This window comes from Convolutriloba macropyga, chromosome 6, assembly GCF_964194025.1.
Source record: "Convolutriloba macropyga chromosome 6, txConMacr16.3, whole genome shotgun sequence".
Taxonomy (NCBI): Eukaryota; Metazoa; Xenacoelomorpha; order Acoela; family Convolutidae; genus Convolutriloba; species Convolutriloba macropyga.
This window is the reverse complement of record NC_134473.1, coordinates 46,796,356-46,816,085: the sequence shown is the minus strand read 5'-3', so window position 1 is coordinate 46,816,085 and position 19,730 is coordinate 46,796,356. Positions and strand designations below refer to the sequence as shown.

Genomic DNA, 19,730 nt, shown 5'->3' with positions numbered 1-19,730 from the left:
CCTGAGATTAGGGTAATAGACAATGACATCACGCCCTATAACAGTCGCTGAAGTACGACATCAAAAGAATTAAGGAGAGAGAGAGAGAGATTAAACGTGAGCGAGAAGGAAAAAGAAAGAAACGCCAGCTAACACACACACACACAGAGAGAGAGAGAGAGAGAGAGAGAGAGGGAGAGAGAGAGAGAGAGAGAGAGCAAGAGAGATGATGAGATTGGACTCTACAACTTCACGTTTTCGTGTTAGTAACTAAATCATATAGAAAAAAAACGTAAAGTGCAAAATTTCAAAAAAAAGCTTCCACATGTCGCAGTAAAAAAGTTCAAAAAAATTTTTTGTCTCTGGATTTTAGTCATGTAATCCATCTGCAAGACTTGAAAAGCTTCCTTGGCCAGTAATGATTGTTAAAATCAGAAAAGGACAAAAATATTCAAACATTTTAAAAACAATTGCAAATTTTAAAAAAATCTTGCTAAAACTCGTGATAATAATATCTCCAGAACACCATTCCATTGTCTCAAGAGACCATCTAGTATGCCTATTTCAAGCCTTAAACAGTTTCACTGGCTCATAAAGATCCATACACTTGGAACATAATAAATGTTCAAAAATTTTTCAAATTGAAATTTACCAAAAAATTTGTAAAACTCGAGTCATTAAAATAAAGAAAACCATTCCATTAACTCTAGAAACTAAGCAGCAGCTTAGAATCAAACCTCGAAGGAGGCTTCTTGGCTTCTGAGGCTGGAAAAACCTCACAAAAACAACAAAACAAGAAGATTGCCGAAAATGATGCTAAAACTCGTTAATTGTTAAAATCTTTAAGAACAATCCATTGCATCTAGAAACTATACAATAACTTGTTATCAAACTCAAGAGGAGGTTCATTGGCTCTTGAGACTAGATCAACCTATAAAATGACAAAAATTGTCAAAAAACTTGAAAAAATTGCAAGTTTTATAAAAACAAATCGAAAAAACTGTGATATTAAAAAGTTGAAAACCATTCCATTACCACTAAAAACTATGCAGTCACATATTATCAAAACCATAAGCAGGTTTTCTGAACCCTGATGCTGAAAAATCTTGAATAATGACAATAAATGTTATAAAAAATTAAAAAATGCTATTTTTTTCAAAAAAAAATGCTAAAATTCGTGATGTTAAAATCTTGAAAAAAAATTCCATTACGTCTAGAAACAATACAGTAACCTATCATCAAACTCTAGAGGAGGCTCCTTGGTTCTTGATGCTGGATAAACCTAAAAACCGACAAAAATTTTCAAAAACCTTGAAAAAATTTGCAAGTTTTTTCAAAAAAATTGCAAAAATTCGCGAAGTTGAAATGTAGAAACCATTCTATTACCACTAGAAACTGTGCAGTAATCTATTAGCAAACCATAGAGTGGGTTCCTTGACATCTAGGGTTGATATAACTCAAAAATATGACAAACGTTTTACAAAACTGACAAAAATTTTCAAAAAGCTTGAAAAAAATTGTGAAAATTTGTATAAATTTGCGTGTTTTTAGCGACCGGTTGTTCGTCAGTAACTAGCCATGGGTGGAGGTGCTGATGGGGGTGGCAACAGTCGGGTTGGGGGGGGGCAACAGCGCGGTGGGGGGGGGCTTGGGGGAATAGTGGGGTGGGGTTCAACAGTTGGGGGGGGGGGGGTCTTCAACCTCTAAGAACCGCTCTTCACAATCATAATTATAAGTCTCCAAAACAGTTTGAGCTGAAACATAGCTGAAAGGCTCTAAGAGCACTTAATGCCCACTGGGCGCTACCTGTTTATCCCGTTTTTGAGGACGAACAAAAGCGTCAGACGAAAAATCGGTCAAGCGAAAAATCGCATAAAAAAAAGACCGACAGGACTAATATAATTGCTACAAACTTTGTTTGAGAGCAATTAATAAAACCAATACCCTTCTTCGAGTCGTAATAAAATCCAGGAGATGACCAATAATAGCCTCAGCTATAGCTTTACGGCTATAAAACATAAACAGACTAATTTCCGAAGAAGTGCTCTCGAACGACAGGCGGGTGGAAAAACATTTGACTCCACCGTGATTCGAACCATTGTCCTCCCACCTCATAACCCTATGCCTGGCCGACTGTGCTATTTGGCCCTTATTTTTGCTATGCTGCAACCGACTTTATATTAGCAACAAGCTTTACTTCGGAGTGAGAGCAATAGAGATCACTCAAAGACGAAAGCGTGAAAAAGGCACTTGAGAAGTCAAAGAACGTTCTAGAAGAAAAGCGCAAAATGGTCAAGCGAAAAATTTGCATAGAAAAGACCAACACATTCATAATAACTGCTTCAAACTTCGTTCGAGAGCAATTAATCAAATCATGTTGTTGCAAAATGATGGGAGCTTTGCTTACCTAGTATGAACGGAACTGGTACTGCAAGTGATCCTTGAGGTACGTCCAAATTATTGAAAAAAAATTTAAAAAACCTGCTGATTTGAACTAAAAGATTGTCATTCTTCAAACAGAATTTTAGCATTATTTAGTCTAATATCATAACAATTTGGTATTTTATGATTTACTGCCACCAACGTCTTTTCAGATCTAGTCAGGAGCTAATTTTCGTTTTAGATTTTGTCTCCTGGTCTGAAACAGAAACATTATCGCCAACAGTACGACTTTAAGCTGTGAACCCAAATTTGCTTTTAAATAGAAGAGCTGGAAATTAGGAAGGTATTTCATAGACATTCTAAATATTTTTTCAAAGGTTTTATGATGAAGTAAAAGGAAGAATACGTGAGTATCATATTGTAACCAACTAACCCTATTCTCCATAGCGGTAACAGTTTTCACTTTAGCGGTAAAGATGCAAGCAGTCAAGCCAAGAATTTTGGGCATAACCGATTGAACGCCGCTGTCATCATCCCTCTCACACAGCTTCTGCTTGACCTCGGCGTAATCTCTCATAATTACTTTGTAGGGGTGGTTCTTAGTGGCGTGATGACACTCGTCAAATATCAACAGATTGATGTCTGTGAATTGCATATAGCCCTGATTTAAAGCATTCGCCAATACTTGGGCCGTCATCACAAGCACCTAAAGATATTTAAAATGTTTTAAGTTTTTCATAGCTAAAAAGAACAACACAGATGGCTTTTATGCACAAATGGTGGGACGAAAAACAATAATGAGCTTCAGAGATGAAACTCACAAAGTGAAATAGACGAGTTCAACTAATTTAACAGACCTGGTTGCTCTCCAACGCGTCCGACCAATCCGCCTGCGTCCAACAGTCCACATTCTTTTTGCCTAAAATCACAAATTATTCGGAGTTATTTGATTTGAAAAGAGCATAGTTAATTAACATATTCGAGCTCATTGTCAAACTGTTTAGTGATATCCTTTTACTAAAACGGTGCTAGTGAAAATTTCAGATGTATCAAAATATACAAATTTTATTGCTGGTCAAATAGGGAACATCCGGCAAATGCTTTCCCACACTGCTTATTGAACGTTTCACTCTGCCGCCCAACGGCCTCGTTCCAATCCATCAATAATCGCGTATGTCGAAAATCATTAGAATAAACAAAATGAGACCAATCGAATTTGATTTCACATAAGCGTCCAAACAAAGTATGCATAAATGTTCATAATTGGCTTGAAGCAATCCGAAATAAATGATTAATTATAAGAAACATAGCCGTTTCCTAAGTTTCAAAAAATTTTCCTATGTTTCAAAAAGTGTTCTATAATTCAGTGTGCAGTTTCAGTTAGATTCTAAACCTATACTTACTTCAGCTTCTAAACTGAAGGGTATTAAGCTTAATACTAATATGAGCTGGCAATCGCTCTAATGAACTTTGATAACCTAATGCACTATGACTTAATGAACGATCATTATCGGTTTATCCTGTTTCTTTTGATTTTTCTCTGCTGACATTGTAAGTATTCACTACATTGCGTAATTCAATGCGTGAATTTAGAATCCAGTCAGTTGAAACAGTGAGTGAGGTAAGTCAGAAGTCAAACGTGAAAATCGTGACTTATGTAAAACAAAGGTAAACGAATTAAGAAATATAGCAGGACAAGTCCTGAAATACAATTCAAAGATTGAATGAAAACCTTAGAAGTACTCTACCTGATCAGTAGATCAATTGAACAATGCTAGCCAAAATATAAACAAAATCAACTCAAAAAATTGTGAAACTAAAACAATCAAACAAACTAAACAAAAACATACTCATTGCTAAAACTCTTGAAGCTTTTACCCCTAAGGCAAAATTTGATTCCTTTAAATAAACCTATTTCAAAAATAAGCTCGAAACCAATTTTTGTTTCTCAAATCGGTCCAAAATGACGTTTTCATCTTAAATTAAGGCCATCCCAGCAGCTGTACCGCTCTAAGCACTTGAAACACTACTAAAGCCCACTTTGGGCCTCTGATCAAACTTAATGCCCGCAGGGCTTTACTTATTTATCCCGTTTTGAAAGATCAAAGTCATTGAAAAATGTGTGAACACATCTTAAAAACACAGCGCCCCAATACAATTCAAATTCTTTGAATTGTAAACATAGCCAGAAAAGTCTTAACGTACAATTTTCATTGACTAAACAAAAAACTAGACCTAGAACGGACTAAGAACGAATTGGGAAAACCCTTCCTAAAAAAATCAGATAAAAAATTTAAAAAAAAACAGAAAATCAATGTCATAATGCCGCATAATAACAAAACACTAGCGAGAAATGAAAACTTGGTTCAAACAAAAACTAGGCCTGGAATGAACTATGAATGGATTGGGAAAACCATTTAAAAAAAACGGATCCAAAAACAGTAAAAATCAAAGTGAAATTGCCGCATGTAAACAAAAAACCACAAGCGAGGCGGGTTTTTGTTCGAACACGGTTTTCCCACTGCAATTTAATTTTAGAGCAAACAATTTTCACGTCGCAAAACCACTCGCTTTTTCGCTCCACTTCCTGCTTCGGCATGACCAAAATCGCTACTCCAATTTGACTTCAAAAATCATGAAAATGTGTGAACAGATCTTAAAACAAAGAGAGCACCCGATACAATTCAAATTCAAATCATGAAAATGTGTGAACAGATCTTAAAACACAGAGAGCGCGCCGATACAATTCAAATTCCTTGGATTGTAAAAGAGAGCACCTAAATCATAGTCGTTTGAGAGGTTGACGGCGGCTATTCATCAGTTATGAAAAGTTACATTGGAAAACAGCCTTTTGCAATTTAATATTGAATTCCCATTTTTGTTAAAATGCTAAACCCAGGAATAAAAAGAAAGTAAGGGCAACAAAATTAATCATTCCTAAAAATGCGGTAGACAAATAGAGTACAGTTTGATTTCCTGCACTATGTTTTTTCGTTAACTAACAAAAAAGCAAGCGCAAAAAAAGCACATTTTCAAACACAAACATAACCGACTAACACAAACATAACCGGCACATTTTTAATCACAAATATAACCGAAGAATTGCTCTTGAACGACTTTCTGGAGCTCTTGTAGCAGCCTGCTTCAGTCGGTGGGGGTGGGATTAGCATGAATGGAATTAAAATTCACAAGAGGGCTTCAAGTAACCTGACGGGAGGTTAATTTATACCACTATTAAGATTTAAAGTGAAAAAACGCACCAAATTTGCCGCACTTTTCAGTTCTCTTTTATTAGTTAACTGCCGCCAATTGAATTCAGCTGCTTGAAATTGTGAATGAGATAGAACTTTAGATCAAGCAAATCGCAAAAAGTCAAGGGTGTAAAAATCACTCAAGTCAAAAAAACGGTCAAGCGAAAATTTTGCATAAAAATAACACCTATAATACCAGTATCGACTTGAGGAGTCGTGCAAAAAAAGTCGTAAGTCACCCTACCTATTTAGGAAACATCGAAGAAAACAGCAATCTACAGCAAGAAACAACCAATTTAAGTAAGGAATATGGATGGGCGGGGGAGGACAGTTAGGGGAAAATGTGTTTGGGGTTAAATGGATGGGTTGGGGGCTAGGGAGTAATGGCAGGGGGAGAGTTTAGGCAGGAAGTATTTGGGAGAGGGGTAAGTAAGCAGTGGGGGGTAGTTAGGCAGTGGGTGGTGCAGAGGGGTGTTAGGCAGAGGAGTTTAAAAATAAGTGGAGGGGTTTTATATAGGACTACAAATTCACATTATGACCATTTGACCTCGAATGCTACGAGCTGTTCATAATTTATATTCATCTCAAACTCAGCTACTGTTAAAATCCAACGTTCCAAAACAGAAATCAACGTTCTGAATCAGAGGTAATGGTTACGTGACCCTTCTTGAAGACACTGAGAACTTCTGGCGTTTATCGAGAACCACGAAGCGGTTCGAGATATTAAGTCAGAATTTCGAACTGACTTCTGCAGAGTCATGTAACCATGCTTAAAACACGAAACACGCACGTTTTAAAATGACAAAAGCCAACTTCTGGCTAATTAGCAACTTCTGGCATTTTAGACTTCTGGCACTGCAGACTTTCGGCATTTCAAAATATGCGCGTGTTTTAAGTCAATGTTCGAAAACAAAAGTCAAAAGCACAAATTATGAAAAAACTTGCGTCAGCTAAAAAACAGCCGGTAGAAAACCGGAAACGACTCAGTCGCGCAAAGAAAACAAACACTAGCTATAAGAAAAGCAAAAAACAGTAAAAAAACAATTGTGGTAGAAATGTGAGTAGGTAGGTGGTTTTTTTATATTTTTTTTTGGGGGGGGGGGGGCGGTTCTAGTTGCGTGTGTGTGCGGTGGGCGGGCAGTTGGGGGAGGGGTAATTTAGATAGGTTGGAGGGACTTATAAGCGATCAAACATCATCGAAATGACTTTTCAACCTTGAATATAACACACAGTTGTTAATTACTATTCATTACATTTTAAGCTAATTTTAAAGCCCACAGTTCGAAAACAGAAGTCAAGGTTCAAAAACAAATATCCGATGACAAATGTCATGACTTTATCTGAAAAAACCTGTAGAATCTCAAAACTCAACTTCGAGTCGTAAAAACCTGTAAAATCTCAATACTCCTCTCCTGGTCGTATAAACCTGTAGAATTCCAATACTCATCTTCGAGTCAAAAAAACCTGTAGAATTTCAATACTCCTCTTTGAGTCGTAAATACCTGTAGAATCTCAATAACCCTCTTCGAGTCGTAAAAACCTGTCGAATCTCAATACTCCTCTTCTAGTCGTAAATCTCATTACTCCTCTTCTAGTCGTAAAAACCTGTAGAATCTCAAACCTCCTCTTCCAGTCGGAAAAGCCTGCAGAATTTCAATACTCTTCTTCTAGTCAAAACCTGTAGAATCTCATTACTCCTCTTCTAGTCGTAAAAACCTGTAGAATCTCAAACCTCCTCTTCCAGTCGGAAAAACCTGCAGAATTTCAATACTCTTCTTCTAGTCAAAACCTGTAGAATCTCAATACGCCTCTTCTAGTCGTAAAAACCTGTAGGATCTCATTACTCCTCCTCTAGTCGTAAAAACCTGTAGAATCTCAAACCTCCTCTTCTAGTCGTGAAAACCTGTAGAATTTCAATACTCCTCTTCGAGTCGTAAAAAGCTGTAGAATCTCAAAACTCCTCTTCTAAAAACCTGTAGAATCTCAATACTCATCAAGTCGTAAAAACCTGTAGAATCTCAATACTCCTCTTTGAGTCGTAAAAACCTGTAGAATCTCAATACTCCTTTTCTAGTAAAAACCTGTAGAATCTCAATACTCATTTCCTAGTCGTAAAAACCTGTAGAATCTCACTACTCCTCTAGCCGTAAAAACCTGTAGGATCTCATTACTCCTCTTCGAGTGTAAAATCGGTAGAATCTCAAAAATCCTCTAGTCGTAAAAACCTGTAGAATCTCAAAACTCCTCTTCGAGTCGTAAAAACCGGTAGAATCTCGATACTCCTCTAGTCGTAAAAACCTGTAGAATCTCAATACTCCTCTTCGAGTCGTAGAAACCTATAGAATCTCAATACTCCTTTTCTAGTCGTAAAAACCTGTAGAATCTCAATACTCCTCTTCTAGTCGTAAAAACCTGTAGGATCTCATTACTCCTCTTCTAGTCGTAAAAACCTGTAGGATCTCATTACTCCTCTTCGAGTGAAAAAAAAACGGTAGAATCTCGATACTCCTCTAGTCGTAAAAACCTGTAGAATCTCAATACTCCTCTTCGAGTCGTAAAAACCTATAGAATCTCAATACTCTTTTTCTAGTCGTAAAAACCTGTAGAATCTCAATACTCCTCTTCTAGTCGTAAAAACCTGTAGGATCTCATTACTCCTCTTCGAGTGTAAAAACGGTAGAATCTCAAAAATCCTCTAGTCGTAAAAACCTGTAGAATCTCAAAACTCCTCTCCGAGTCGTAAAAACCGGTAGAATCTCAATACTCCTCTAGTCGTTAAAACCTGTAGAATCTCAATACTTCTCTTCGAGTCGTAAAAACCTGTAGAATCTCAATACTCCTTTTCTAGTCGTAACAACCTGTAGAATCTCAATACCTCTTTTCTAGTCGTAAAAACCTGTAGAATCTCAATACTTCTCTTCTAGTCGTAAAAAATCTGTAGAATCTCAATACTCCTCTTCTAGTCGTAAAAAGCTGTAGAATATCAATACTCCTTTTCTAGTCGTAAAAACCTGTAGAATCTCAATACTCATCAAGTCGTAAAAACCTGTAGAATCTCAATACTCCTCTTTGAGTCGTAAAAACCTGTAGAATCTCAATACTCCTTTTCTAGTAAAAACCTGTAGAATCTCAATACTCATTTCCTAGTCGTAAAAACTTGTAGAATCTCACTACTCCTCTAGCCGTAAAAACCTGTAGGATCTCATTACTCCTCTTCGAGTGTAAAATCGGTAGAATCTCAAAAATCCTCTAGTAAAAACCTGTAGAATCTCAAAACTCCTCTTCGAGTCGTAAAAACCGGTAGAATCTCAATACTCCTCTAGTCGTAAAAACCTGTAGAATCTCAATACTCCTCTTCGAGTCGTAAAAACCGGTAGAATCTCAATACTCCTCTAGTCGTAAAAACCTGTAGGATCTCATTACTCCTCTTCGAGTGTAAAAACGGTAGAATCTCAAAAATCATCTAGTCGTAAAAACCTGTAGAATCTCAAAACTCCTCTCCGAGTCGTAAAAACCGGTAGAATCTCAATACTCCTCTATTCGTAAAAACCTGTAGAATCTCAATACTTCTCTTCGAGTCGTAAAAACCTGTAGAATCTCAATACTTCTCTTCGAGTCGTAAAAACCTGTAGAATCTCAATACTCCTTTTCTAGTCGTAACAAACTGTAGAATCTCAATACCTCTTTTCTAGTCGTAAAAACCTGTAGAATCTCAATACTTCTCTTCTAGTCGTAAAAAACCTGTAGAATCTCAATACTCCTCTTCTAGTCGTAAAAAGCTGTAGAATATCAATACTCCTTTTCTAGTCGTAAAAACCTGTAGAATCTCAATACTCATGAAGTCGTAAAAACCTGTAGAATCTCAATACTCCTCTTCGAGTCGTAAAAACCTGTAGAATCTCAATACTCCTTTTCTAGTAAAAACCTGTAGAATCTCAATACTCATTTTCTAGTCGTAAAAACCTGTAGAATCTCACTACTCTTCTAGCCGTAAAAACCTGTAGGATCTCATTACTCCTCTTCGAGTGTAAAATCGGTAGAATCTCAAAAATCCTCTAGTCGTAAAAACCTGTAGAATCTCAAAACTCCTCTTCGAGTCGTAAAAACCGGTAGAATCTCAATACTCCTCTAGTCGTAAAAACCTGTAGAATCTCAAAACTCCTCTTCGAGTCGTAAAAACCTGTAGAATCCCAATACTCCTTTTCTAGTCGTAACAACCTGTAGAATCTCAATACCTCTTTTCTAGTCGTAAAAACCTGTAGAATCTCAATACTTCTCTTCGAGTCGTAAAAACCTGTAGAATCTCAATACTCCTCTTCTAGTAAAAACCTGTAGAATCTCAATACTCATTTTCTAGTCGTAAAAATCTGTAGAATCTCACTACTCCTCTAGTCGTAAAAACCTGTAGAATCTCAATACTCCTCTTCGACTCGTAAAAACCTGTAGAATCTCAATACTCCTCTTCTAGTCGTAAAAACCTGTAGAATCTCAGTACTCCTCTTCTAGTCGTAAAAACCTGTAGAATCTCAATACTCCTTTTCTAGTCGTAAAAACCTGTAGAATTTCAATACTCCTCTTCGAGTCGGAAAAAGACATACATTTACAATAATTCCCTCTCTTCGAGAGCAATTAATAATGCAGATCACTTTGTTTTCAAAAGCAGATTGTTGAGGATACTCGTAATTCTTTAAGCTGAAGCGCTTTTTCATATTTTTGTAATACTTTGGTTGTCTGTCTCTCAGTAATAAAAATTGTTTCACATTTTTAAGCTCTTTGGCCACTTTGTGATAGGCTAATAGACACTGGTTGCAAATTTTTAGACATTCGTGAAAAAAAATGCATTATTTTTATAACTATTAGTAAAATATGAACAATTTGAAAACTTTTACCGATTGGTTGTAACGATCAGTAAACCTGAAACAGTTTTGCGATTGTGCTTCTTTTCTGCTGCACTGTTTGTCCAAATCAGTAAGCTAACTGATAGGAAATTACAAATTTTCATAATTTGGAGTTTATATAACTTGTATTAGTTTTCAGCTCAGCATATGGGTTATCATTCTGACGGGTCTCTAACTACAAGAAAATAATAAAATTAGAAACGTAGCTGGCCATACCCTGAACGGTCAGCCCGCTGAAAGGATTTGAGACAATGTAGCCCAAAAAAGCACTGGAAACTGCCACGCTCGAATAATTTTGCTGAGTTCCAAAAAATGTTTTTTTGTGCAATTTTCAGCTCGGAAACCATAACAAACTGCTCAACAGTAAGCCAAAAATTACCCACAGGTAGGTAGACACGACAAGGATTTTTGTTGGAGAAAGCGCCACAGAAAATTTGAGCAACTAAAAGTTTTAAAGTTTTACGTCGCAATTGTATCTCCAAACTTCTTAGTTTAAAAGATGACATCAAAATCACACGAAACAAAAACCAACTATCGTCGGAAGAATTGCTCTCGAACGACAAACGAGGGGATTTAATTTAGGGGTGTAGCTTAGAATTTTTTATGGGTGCAAAAACACCAACCTAATAGGTGCTCGAACCGGCGACCTCCAAGATAGCCTCCACCTATCTTCACCACTACGCCACAACGGCTAAAGTTTGAAGCACCGTTGACTAAAGTTTAAGGCAATTATTGTAAATGTGTTGGTCTCTTTTATGCGAAATTTCCGCTTGACCATTTTTGCGCTTTTTCAAAAACATTCTCGGACTTTTTAAGTAACTTTCTCCATTTGAGTGATTTCAGTAGCTCTCATTCTCAAATGAAGTTTGTTGCTACTATAAAAGTGATAGTTAGCGGTTGACTAACAACGCCGTTGTAGTTCAATGGTTAGTTCATTAGGTCGCGGTTTCGAAGGTCCAAATTCTTTTAACAAAAAATTTCTAAGCTACACCCTTAAATTGAATTGCCCCGCCTATCGATCAACTAACAATTACAAGCAATCTTTCATACCAGTTATAGAGAATTGATATTATTCTCAAAATCAAATTACAAAAAATTTCATTTTACATCGGAAAAGGTGATAACCAATTTCTGCTCAATCAATTTAACATTCTATTGTTCTATAACAAGACGGCGACCTTTATCCTCATTTTTTGTGCTCAGAATACATTATTTTAGAATACATTAGAAATGTGACAAAAAATTCTATACCAACACGCTGACCACCATCCCTATTTGTGTGCTTTCAGAGCATATATAATTTTAGAGTGCATTATTAATATGACAAAAAATTCGGCCTCCCGAACGTTAGGCTATGAGAACATATTTGTAAAATACAGACTAGCAAGCCCTTTGGCGTGAAATTGCAAAACAGCGGGTAGAAGTTGGGGGACTGACAACAGTTATCTTGTTTCTTATCCACTACCCTATGACATGACAAATATTCGGCATCCCTAGCTCTGAAAAAGATGAAATTTTGATGACGAAAAAATTCCTCATCGCCAATAAGTGATTCGTATTTAGTTTCGTTGTATTTATTTAGAGATGTTGGTTCAGGATGTTTAATATTAATATTAGTAGTCAATAAATATCTACTTAAAATGGTCAATTTTGGCTAGTGGGAAGTTCATGTTTGTGTTCAGATGTCCTTGCCCAATTTGGATTGAGATTTTCAGATCATTTGTTCCAACATTACTGTGTTCGACGTCATTGTCATGTGTTGTCGCAACGGAACATATTTTCCAAATTTGAATGTTTGGTCGAAAGAGAGAATGGAGGGTTGCCCCGTTGACTTTGATGAGGACACCGCTGACCAGAGCAGCGATACTTTGCAATTTTCGATATTGTCACTTGTCGGGGTTGTTCTCTGGTTTGGCTTGGTACCTCTGCTGTTGGCCTATGTACTGCACAGGAGAACTGAAGAGCAATGAACTAACGGGGGACTCCCACTCCTGTCACCATGTAATATGTTGTACTTGCAGTATGAATAATTTTCATTTTCCCGTTCTAACTATGCTTGATTTTATTCATTAACAATGCTGTTTGAATATAAGTGGATATAACTCTTTTGCTCGAGCGGTTTAATCTTCGGAGCAGGGTCGACGATTTTTTCTCTTTCTGTGGCTTGTTGGTGTAAAGATAAAAGTTTCTGATCTTTCTATTACTGATCTTGAGATTTACTAACTTCGGTGTGTCAGATCTAGTTCCTCTCGTGATTGTTAGCACAGCTTATATTAGTTGGACAAAAATAACATCCGTTCTTTGTGTACAGTGAGAGTATATCAAAACAAAAGTTTACATCTATTGTATATTTATATTTACCGAATCTATAAATGGTTGGAAAGTTTGAAGACCAAAAATGGTATGATAAATATGATATCCTTTTAGGGGATATCACACTACCACTCTTTGATGAAGAAATTTTCTATGGAAAATTTTTACACAAGATTTATAAAATTATATGACTGCAGAAATAAAAATTTGGACAAAGGGTTAAGCGCCACTCAATATAAATATGATTACACGTTTTTTTGTACGCCCGTTTTTAGTTTTTTTGTATAAAACTTGATCTCAAATGAGAATAGAAAGATGAAGCCTGAACTTATGAGCTTAAATGGACGACTCATTGATGGTATCAGGCTGGAGTTCCACTCGTAGCTCGTCCCCACATTGATCGAGTTCGCTCTTGCTCATTGACTGCCCTGATGCAAACGAGTGACGTCTGCTAGGTGGTTGCGACTGTGTCCGACGGTTGAAGTTCGCTAGTTGTTTCTCCGTCAAAACAGCCATGGTTTTCCCTAGTTTGGTAGCGTGCTCTTTGAGTTGATCTTTGTGTTGGTCTGCGATAGTCATTACTGGTTTCAGAGGTATCGCATTTTTTCCAAAACTTAGGAAGCTGGGAGTGAACCTCTTGAAAATTGCGACCCTATGATATAGGTAGATTGCCAGTATATGGAGTGCTAAACTTCCAACAAACATTAGAGTTAGAGTGATTGATAGTCGGAGTGGAACATAGGTATCCATTTGTTCACTAAGGTCGGTTTCAACATTTGCATTTGATGTGCTATTGGCTTCGCAATGTCAGCTAGTTGACTCGACTTCACCACGACTTGGTGGTTTTGGGCCAGTTCTCGTTTGACACTTTTCATCATCGCTACATTTGCTTGTGCTTTGGTCTCGAAGTAGGGTAGCACTTCTACAGGTGGCGTTGCTGATATCAAGTACTCTAGTGGGTCCGGTAGTTGGACCTTGATTCGACTTGTTGGAATTTTGCAGGTCTGGAGATCTGGGCGAATCCTTATGTTCTTGCTTATCAGCTGGGTTCCACACTAGTGTGATGATGCAAACATTACAGCCTGGATGATCTTTGGCCAGGGAGACACTATCTTTTCCGGATGAGAATTCTTTGAGTGTGAATGCATCTGAAGCTGAAGTAATCAGCCAAATTCCATAGCCCAGATTGACAGCTTTCTCTGGATTTGCTCAGTGTCACACACTGTCAAAGCTGTAAGAGCATTATGGAATTTAAGAGTTGCAAGACAAGAAGACTGTCCGAGGTGTGTCTGCATTGTCTGGTGGCAGATCTTGTGTCTAGCTGATCCCAAACATTTCGAAAATTGTTCCTCACTGAGTACTGATGTCTCCATCGAGTCATCGGACCACGCCATGTATGGGCCTTCAATTACCCATTGAATGGCTCCCGATGGTTCTCTCTGCGGCATAGGCACTAGTTGAGCTCGATAGACATAAATGCTGTCTGTCCTGATGATAGTGGTATGGATAGGGTCAAGAGTAGTCCATGTTCCATCGACGGGACCTCACTTAGAAGTTGAGCGTCATAATACGACATGATATCTCTCATTGGTATTGCCAGTGTAAGTCGGTCGGTTGCTTCCTTTTGGTGTTGATACACAGAGTCCAAAATGGCGATTAGTGATTCTCGTGGAACGAGAGACATCGGCAGTCTTTTGCCTAGTAAGATCGGTATGGAGTTCAGGAAATTGACTTTTAAGCATATAGAGCAGATTTATAACTCTTGTTGTCAGTATACAAGATCGATAGGAGGGAGGCTATGGTATCAAAAATGAAATTGAGTTGCTGGTTCGAGAATAGCATTTGAGTGCAATCCCTCAGGACGTGAAAGTTTTGCTCGATTACTTGGAATTGACCCTCGACCACTTTCCAGTTTGCGTTCTGAGTTTCTATCATTTGTTTCTGGATTTCTTGGATTTCCTTTAGCTCAATGGAGATTAGGTAGAATTTCTCGTTTGCTTCTCCCTGCATTTCGAGGACGTGATCAGTGAGCGCTGCTGTGTACTGTCCCAATCTGTCGATGTTTTCAGCATTTTTCCTTGCATACTGTTGACATCCTCCGAAAATTCCTGTAATTCCACAATCTCCTCCAAAGGCTTGGAGGATTACTCTTGGGCCAAAGAGTCCGACTCCAGCTAACAGTGAAGCTGTGCCAATACTGCTTCCTGAAGATCGTCTAGCTCGATTTTCTTCATGTGGTGATAGCAACTCCGCTGTCGTTTTTTGTAGTTGTTCAACTTCTGCGTCGGCGCCCTTTGATTCCTCTTTGATCTTCTTCACCATCCAGTTCATGTTGAATGCGCTATCCGAAGAATTGAAATTTGTCGAAAAATCCATGGGACAGAATGCCAAAGGCAGTGTCCACACGCTGGCCAATTTTTTCAGAAGTTTTTCTGTGGAGTTTAGTGTTGTTCTGTGGTATGTCGGGAACGGTATTAGAAACCCGACATTGACAAATTTTTCCGCTCGGAGGATCTTAGTCTCCTTGTGAACGATGAGGCCTTTCGACAAGTAATCATGTGATTCAGTGGCTGACGCTAGAGGTCCTAAGATGAGCAGAATTGGTAGATGTAGAGACAGTTCCGTCATGCTAGTTATTGTGATGCTACTTATTGATTCGTATTTAGTTTCGTTGTATTTATTTAGAGATGTATGTTCAGGATGTTTATTATTAATATTAGTAGTCAATAAATATCTACTTGAAATGGTCAATTTTGCCTAGTGAGAAGTTCATGTTTGTGTTCAGATGTCCTTGCCAAATTTGGATTGAGATTTTCAGATCATGTGTTCCAACATTACTGTGTTCGACGTCATTGTCATGTGTTTTCGCAACGGAACATTTTTCCAAATTTGAATGTTTGGGCAAAAGAGAGAATGAAGGGTTGACCCGTTGACTTTGATGAGGACACCGCTGACCAGAGCAACAATACTTTGCAATTTTCGATATTGTCACTTGTCGGGGTTGTTCTCTGCTTTGGCTTGGTACCTCTGCTGTTGGCCTATGTACTGCACAGGAGAACTGAAGAGCAATGAACTAACGGGGGACTCCCACTCCTGTCACCATGTAATATGTTGTACTTGCAGTATGAATAATTTTCATTTTCCCGTTCTAACTATGCATGATTTTATTCATTAACAATGCTGTTTGAATTTAAGTGGATATAACTCTTTTGCTTAAGCGGTTTAATCTTCGGAGCAGGGTCGACGATTTTTTCTCTTTCTGTGGCTTGTTGGCTAAACTTGTTGGTGAAAAGATAAAAGTTTCTGATCTTTCTATTACTGATCTTGAGAGTTACTAACTTCGGTGTGTCAGATCTAGTTCCTCTCGTGATTGTTAGCACAGCTTATATTAGTTGGACAAAAATAACATCCGTTCTTTGTGTACAGTGAGAGTATATCAAAACAAAAGTTTACATCTATTGTATAAATAGAACATACATGGGACTTAAATATTTATATTTACTGAATCTATAAATGGTTGGAAAGTTTGAAGGCCAAAAATGGTATGATAAATATGATATCCTTTTAGGGGATATCACACCCGTTTTTGAGGACGAAAAGTCAAATGAAGACAAAGAATTGGTCAAGCGAAAAATTGCATAAAAAACATAGCCAGTAAAATACCGGAAACGAATCGAAGCGTCTCTATTTAATTGTAGCCTGCTAGAGCAGTGGGGGGTAGTACATAATACCATTAAGTAGTAAATACAAGAGTTAGAGGGGGCACTTGCTTGAAGAGTAGGCATAGAATTTAAATTTGGGGATTTGAATCTCGACCCAATTCTAAAAAAAACTACTCTCTATTTACTACATAACAGTGTCGTGTACTAATGAAACAGGGGTCATTGGAGCCTATTATAGACCATTACAAGAAGGGTCTATTCTGTTTCGGCACCCCAGTGTTTTTACTCTCCCCAGTTACAAATTATACGTTGTTATATAGCATGTTACTATGTAAAGAATAGCACGTGCACCTGAGGGGCGTACAAAGTATAAGCCAACTAAGCGGGGGGGGGGGACAGAATAGATCCTACAAGGAGTTATACGAGTTTAATTGAAAAATGATTTCAACTTTGGCACACTTTTACTCTTGGTAGCAAACTGTCGCCAATTGAGTTCAACTGCTGAACGAATTATGAATAAAAGAGCAATATAGATTGGTCACATGGGTCCAGCAAAAAGTTAGCATAAAAAATTATACACCATAAATATAACCCTTCTGAGTAGTTTCGGTGCACCGTGCACTTTTTAAGCTGAAGAAAAAATGGCCAGCCCGCCAAAAAAAACGCATCAAAGACTTGTAGGGCGTAAATAATTGTTACAAAATGCATATGAGAGTATTAACAGTGCACTCAACTCACCAGTTAAAAAATCAACCCTCATACTCGAATGTTTGTGGATATACTTGGCTTGCTGCTCTGCTAATGCCACGGCATTCACAATAAAAACAGTCCGTTTTCCTCCCTTCGATGATTTGTAACGTCCACATGTTTCAAAGCACATCTCTTTCATAAGCAACAGAGCCACAAACGTCTTTCCCGCCCCAGTTTCCAGCCAAATTATAACATTTTCCACCAAAGCCTGCTCCAGTAACTTCACCTGGTAATCCCTGGCTTGTATCTTTTCCGGCACATCCATTGATCGCAATAAAGCTTGCGATTTTTGATATTTGCTGAAAGAGACCGAGTAGAATATTAACAGAACTTTCTGGAAATAACTTCTCTAAAGAAGCAGTTCGGGGATAATTGACCCACGCAGATCTGTAGAGAGCGAAGAAAAGGCACTTGTTTGAAAAAAATTTAGGGCATTTTTTATTAACTTCCAAAAACACCTCGCTCATTATCTGCCTCTGAAAACATGACGACTTTTAATTTATAGGAGCCTGTGATGAACAAAACAAAGCTCCTTTTTCAACAACGAAAATGTTTTGAATTTGCATAACAGCAGGGATTATCCAGTACACATCTACACACTACCATACGGGTATGAATTATCAATTACAGGTGTTCATATTCTCCAGCGAGTGGACAGGTCCCAAAAAATACATTTCCACGTTGGCAATGAAAAACATAAACCGGCTAATGTCGGAAAAACTGCTCTCGGACGACAGGCGAGGCAATTTAATTCAGGGGCTATAGCCTAGATAAAATTTTCTTTATGGGTGCAAAAATATATAAACACGACGTGATTCGAACCATGGACCTCCCGATCCCTAACCATAAGCCCTGCAGACTCGTCTATCAGGAACTTCGTTTTGCTATGTTGCAATCAATTTTATATTAGCAGCAATCTTTACTTCAGAATGAGAATAGAGATCACTCAAAAATGAAGAGCGAAAGCGTGAAAAAGTCACTTGAGAAGTCAAAGAATGTTCTAGAAGAAAAGCGCAAAATGGTCAAGCCAAAAATTTGCATAAAAAAGACCAACACGTTTACAATAATTACTACGAACTTTGTTCGAGATCAAATAAAAAACACGTATGAATCTGACAAAGTTGTGTTTATTCAACATATGCGCAAAAAGTATTCTCCCTTCAGGGTCCCTTAAAACCTCACATAATTTTAGATAGGAAATAAACCCCTGCGGAAATAACGATTAAATCAAACCCCTTCTAAAAGACATTGAACACCCCGGGCATACACCAGACGAAATTTGATTTGAAAATTAGACAACAAAAAAACACTGATGAGAAAACAAACAATAGCACTTTCTTCTAAAAAAAGTGTCGTCTTTCTCAATGACCGCTTCCTAACATAAACACAGAACCCGCCACTCAGAAATGTAATGGTAGGATTCATGTTAATTCTTATATTTTACGATAGGATGAAAACATTTTTGAAACAAGCTCCAAGCCACCAAGAATTTCCAGGTGATCTGGTCGCAAGTTGGGTTGTGATAGGTTCATATTAAAAACCACGGGCCTCCAAAGCGGGCTCATAATGGGCTACTAATTTATTAGCATATTAAAAACGAATATAAATGTAGGTTAATATTAAACGCACGACTAATAAATTACAATGCTGGCTAACTTTCGGTACATCCGATTTGCTAAAAAAAGGTAATTTAGTTTGTTAAGTCTATTGTTGAGACGCCACTTTTCCCAAATACTTTCTCTCGCATTAGTCTATTACCGATCTAAACGTGTTAGAACATCAACTTAAACTACCAAGATTATTTCTCAAAACGATTTGTGCTCACATCATTCTCAGAAGAGCGGACTGATCGAAATCGAAATATTGCTCAAATTATATAATGAAAATCACTGCCTAAATTGGGATATTAAATATGCGCTTCATTGTTATTAACGTATACGTAGTAAACACTGCTCAAAATCGAGGCTTCATCAAGCTACATTAGCAAAGTGGGAGTGAAAATTACAAATAAAGTAAACTGACGATTAAACTTGTATCTCAAAATGCAAACTTGAAAAATACTTACTTGAAATTACTCGAAAGAACTGAAGAATTCGTTGAAAGTCTATAGCCAACGACTACATAAAATGGTCGTTTTGCAAAATCTTAAATCTTGCAAAACGGTACATTGTCTAAAATCTTGCATGATAACCATCTAGTCTCGATTAAGGAGGACACAAATAAATATTCATACCAGTCGAGGGGTTCGGGGTGATAGAAATGAAGAAACACAATTTTTGCGCTTCTAAGAAACACTGAGCTCAATCCAGATTTTTGCGTTTAAACTCTTTTGAGCTTTTCAGAAAAACACCTGTTAGTAGTTAGTGTGAAAAATTTTAAATCACGCTGAGAATCGAGGAGTTAAGATATAAACTCATAGGCAATTAAACAGATGAAAAAATATTTCGAGCCCCTGTAGATTAAAAGTACTGCGAAATTTACATCTGTACAGAGTA

The 19,730-nt window shown here is 37.5% G+C and overlaps 2 protein-coding genes across 2 annotated transcripts in view; one reads left to right on the top strand and one right to left on the bottom strand.

Annotated features, from left to right (window-relative positions):
• Positions 1-19,730, top strand: part of LOC142341003 (MOB-like protein phocein) — a 307,874-nt gene that overhangs the window by 115,253 nt on the left and 172,891 nt on the right. The gene's annotated exons all lie outside the window — the stretch shown is intronic.
• Positions 1-19,730, bottom strand: part of LOC142341710 (endoribonuclease Dicer-S-like) — an 88,900-nt gene that overhangs the window by 30,752 nt on the left and 38,418 nt on the right. Inside the window, 3 exon segments of the mRNA XM_075392869.1 lie at positions 2,795-3,067; positions 3,219-3,280; positions 17,224-17,534. Of these exon segments, the coding sequence (XP_075248984.1) occupies positions 2,795-3,067; positions 3,219-3,280; positions 17,224-17,534 (646 nt within the window).